We start from the raw sequence: 4,220 nt of genomic DNA, 5'->3' as shown, positions 1-4,220 counted from the left end.
CCCGCTGCCCATTGGAATTCTGGGTGGAGCCGCAAATGCCTTCTGGGTAAAAAAAAGGTGTCCAGGGTGCTTTTGGGTAACTGTCGTCATCCGTCCATCACTCCCGCCCTCCCTCCCTGAAAGCGCCGGCGGGAAATCAGTTTGCGCACTTTTCTAGTCAGTGACAGCGCGGACGCCACAGCACTGCGAGCATGGAGCCTGCTGCAACCATCACTGCAGTTGTGGCCGCTCTCAACGCCTCGCAACTTATCATACACCTTTCCCTGAGGCAGATGCAGAAAAGTCAGGCGAGGAGGCTACGTCAACGCGGTGATGGCCTGAAGTCTGAGAGTAGCACAGACCTCTCAGAAAGCAGGGGACCCAGCGCCGAGAACATCACGGTGGCAATGGGTCATGTTGATGCCGTCGAAAGGAGATTCTGGGCACGGGAAACAAGCACTGAGTGGTGGGACCGCATAGTGCTGCAGGTCTGGGATGAATCCCAGTGGCTGCGAAACTTTCGCATGCGGAAGGGAACTTTCCTGGAACTTTGTGAGTTGCTGTCCCCTGCCCTGAAGCGCAATGACACCCGGATGCGAGCAGCCCTGACTGTCCAGAAGCGAGTGGCCATAGCCCTGTGGAAGCTTGCAACACCAGACAGCTACCGGTCAGTCGCGAACCAGTTTGGGGTGGGCAAATCTACCGTGGGGGTTGTTGTGATGCAAGTAGCCAAGGCAATCGTTGATGTACTGCTGCCAAAGGTAGTCACCCTGGGAAACGTGGAGGCGATCATAGATGGCTTCGCAGCGATGGGATTCCCAAACTGCGGTGGGGCCATAGATGGAACTCACATCCCTATCCTGGCACCGGAACACCAGGCCAGCCAGTACATTAACAGAAAGGGCTACTTTTCCATGGTGCTGCAAGCACTGGTGGACCACAGGGGACGTTTTACCAACATCTACGTGGGATGGCCGGGCAAGGTTCATGACGCTCGTGTTTTCAGGAACTCTGGTCTGTTTAGACGGCTGCAGCAAGGTATTTACTTCCCGGACCACAAAATAACTGTTGGGGATGTGGAGATGCCTATAGTCATCCTCGGGGACCCAGCCTACCCGCTAATGCCCTGGCTCATGAAGCCCTATACTGGCGCCCTGGACACTGAAAAAGAACTCTTCAACTACCGGCTGAGCAAGTGCAGAATGGTGGTGGAGTGTGCTTTTGGCCGTCTCAAGGGGAGATGGAGAAGCTTACTGACTCGCTGTGATCTCAGCGAAACCAATATCCCCATTGTTATTGCAGCTTGCTGTGTGCTCCACAATCTCTGTGAGAGCAAGGGGGAGACCTTTATGGCGGGGTGGGAGGTTGAGGAAAATAGCCTGGCTGCTGATTACTCACAGCCAGACAGCCGGGCGATTAGAAGAGACCAGCGGGAAGCGCTGTGCATCCGGAAGGCTTTGAAAGCAAAGTTCCTGAGTGAACAGGGTAACCTGTGACTTTAAAGTTTGTGTATTGAGAAGCTAAACCTGCCCCCGTTTCTTTGCCCAGTTAATGTTGACTATCCTATCCAGTTACATACCCCCTTCACCCCACTTCCAACACACGTTTCAAAATAAAAATAGTTCTACTTTGTTAAAGCACACCGTTTTCTTTAATACTGTATTCGCGGGAATTTTTTAAAACTGGGACGCAGACTGTGGTGCGGAGCGGGTGTACTGTAGTGGCGCGAATGCAGCTTCTAAACTCAAGGATTGACAGGCTCCGCTGCGGTGGGATGGTTGTTTCAACGGAGCCTGTCACCCCTCCTGATAGGGACTGTGTGTATGGGGGGGTCTATGTGACTTTGTGGCAGGGGGAGGACGGTTACAGACCCCTGCTGTGTGGCTCTGTGATCCTGCCTAAGGACCGCCGCTTAAGATCTGTGACTGCCCTCCCCTGCCACAAAGTCACAGAGCAACCCACCCCCCACCACATAACATGAAAACAACCTCCCAGACTAACCAGGGTAACTAGTCACTGCATCACTGCACTATGTATGTGCCCTGCTGCTGTGCCTGCCCCCGACTATATACCCTGCCAAAGGTGACTGTCCTGTCGAATTACCAACCCCCTATCCCCCCCTCCTCCAAAAGAACATGATGGAAACAGTAGTTAACAGAAACGTATTTTTTATTATCAACCAAACATGGAACTGGGAAAGTGAAACTTGGACGGGGGCTTGTGTCAGGCGGGAAGGAAAGAACTTGTCAAATTTTGGGGAATGAGAGCCTTCTGCTGCTCGAGCTCTCTGCAGGGGTGGAGTGAGAGTTAGCAGGGACTCTGCCGCCTCTCCTTCTGTGCACTTTGGGTGAGGGGAGTATGGGACTTGGTGGCGGGGGAGGGCGGTTAGAGATGGACTGCAGCGGGGCTCTGTCCTCCTGCCTCCGTTCCTGCAGAACATCCACAAGGCGCCGGAGCGTGTCCGTTTGCTCCCTCATTAGTCCAAGCAGGGTTTGAGTCGCCTGCTGGTCTTCCTGACGCCACCTCTCCTCCCGATCCATGTTGGCTTGGTGCATTCGGGTCAAGTTCTCCCGCCACTGGGTCTGCTGTGCTGCCTGGGCTCTGGAGCAGGCTATAAGCTCCGAGAACATGTCCTCCCGTGTCCTCTTCTTCTTATGCCTAATCCGCGCTAGCCTCTGGGAGTGTGATGACAGGCTAGGTTGTGAGACAGTCGCAGATGGGGCTGTGGGAATGGGAAAAAGGGAGTGAATTCCTCAGAAAGATAAATGTAGTTGTGAACAAAGAACATAGTCTTTCTCTGTTAACAAGACCATGCACAGCACCTATCACATGCGCACTCAGCACAAGGTCGAATTCTCGGCCTTCGCATTCAGTGCCTGGGGTCTTCTACAGCACATTTGAGAAGCCTCTCAGGAGAACGGAATTTCTGTTGCAGGCAGACATGGTAAGCCGTAGACTTGTGGCAGCTTAAAACTTTAATATTAGCAATGGCCTCATTTCACATTGAAATCAATGTCGGTCCCTGCTGCCAGCAATTCGGCAAGCAGGAAGTCTGCTCCTGTCCCACACCCTCGCGGCTGTCCCCGGGAACGATCCCTTTCGGCTGCCCCTCTCCCGCCTCCACCGCGTGGCTGCAAACCAGCGGTTACAGTTCTGTAAAGGAACGGCAAAGCAGTCCCAACACTAACATTCCCCTACCTCATTCAAAGCAGGTCATCATGAGCGACATCACCCTCATGAGGATCTCTGACAGCGAGAAAGAGAGAATGCTCCGGGAAAGCCTGCAAAGACCAGGGCCGTATGCCGCCATGCTGTGCAGAGCAATGATTCCAGAGTACTTGATAGTCTCGTGGCGTGGCAACATGTCCTACTACGGAGGACCCAATAAGGCCGCTCTCCCCAAGAACCTAATGCAGCGGATTTCCAATTACCTCCAGGAGAGCTTCCTCGAGATGTCACAGGAGGATTTCTGCTCCATCCCCGGACATATAGACCGCATTTTACTGTAGCTGCTGTAGCAGTGACTAACCAGTAGAGCGGCTTGGGCAGGACAATCATGCAAAACCGGACATTGCTAGATTTTTTTTCAATAGTTGCACTGCCCATGACTGAACCGTTAAGCTAATCAAACTAATCATGAGAAACCCATTTTTTAAATTGTTAATATTCCTGTTCTGTTACAAATAAATGTTTAGATTTTTACAACACTTACTGGCTGATCCTTCCCCAGATTCTGTGTCCGGGGTAATGGCTGGGGAGGGTTGGTAGGGGATCTCTGTAAGGGTGATGAAGAGATCCTGGCTGTCGGGGAAATCAGCGTTGTGAGCGCTGTCGACTGCCTCGTCCTCCTCATCTCCTTCCTCATCTTCCCCGTCCGCTAACATGTCCGAGGATCCAGCCGTGGACACTATCCCATCCTCAGAGTCCACGGTCACTGGTGGGGTAGTGGTGGCGGCCGCACCGAGGATGGAATGCAGTGCCTCGTAGAAACGGGATGTCTGGGGATGGGATCCGGAGCGTCCGTTTGCCTCTTTGGTCTTCTGGTAGCCTTGTCTCAGCTCCTTGATTTTCACGCGGCACTGCGTTACATCCCGGCTGTATCCTCTCTCTGCCATGTCTTTAGAGATCTTCTCGTAGATCTTTGCATTCCGTCTTTTGGATCGCAGCTCGGAAAGCACGGACTCATCGCCCCACACAGCGATGAGATCCAAGACTTCCCGATCAGTCCATGCTGGGGCCCT

General features: G+C 53.2%; 1 protein-coding gene across 1 annotated transcript; it reads right to left on the bottom strand.

The window, feature by feature from the left end:
• Positions 1–1,730: 1,730 nt before the first annotated feature.
• On the bottom strand, positions 1,731–3,872 carry LOC128839840 (uncharacterized). Its single transcript, XM_054033160.1, has 2 exons — positions 3,692–3,872; positions 1,731–2,701 (listed from the first exon to the last, which is right to left on the bottom strand). Exons 1-2 carry the CDS (start codon positions 3,861–3,863, stop codon positions 2,226–2,228), a joined length of 648 nt encoding a protein of 215 aa, XP_053889135.1. The 5' UTR covers positions 3,864–3,872; the 3' UTR covers positions 1,731–2,225.
• Between the last annotated feature and the right edge of the window lie 348 nt (positions 3,873–4,220).

This window comes from Malaclemys terrapin, chromosome 6 (assembly GCF_027887155.1).
Source record: "Malaclemys terrapin pileata isolate rMalTer1 chromosome 6, rMalTer1.hap1, whole genome shotgun sequence".
Lineage (NCBI taxonomy): Eukaryota > Metazoa > Chordata > Testudines > Emydidae > Malaclemys > Malaclemys terrapin.
Note: the sequence above shows the minus strand (reverse complement) of the source record. Positions and strands in the feature narration are given on the sequence as shown.

What these genes read in the sequence shown, in the direction of transcription:
- LOC128839840 (XM_054033160.1), bottom strand. Translation starts at nt 3,863, where the DNA reads ATGTTAGCGGACGGGGAAGATGAGGAAGGAGATGAGGAGGACGAGGCA. An exon ending in ATCTGGGGAAGGATCAGCCA is followed by an intron (nt 2,702 to 3,691) that starts GTAAGTGTTGTA and finishes CCATTCCCACAG; the next exon opens with CCCCATCTGCGACTGTCTCA.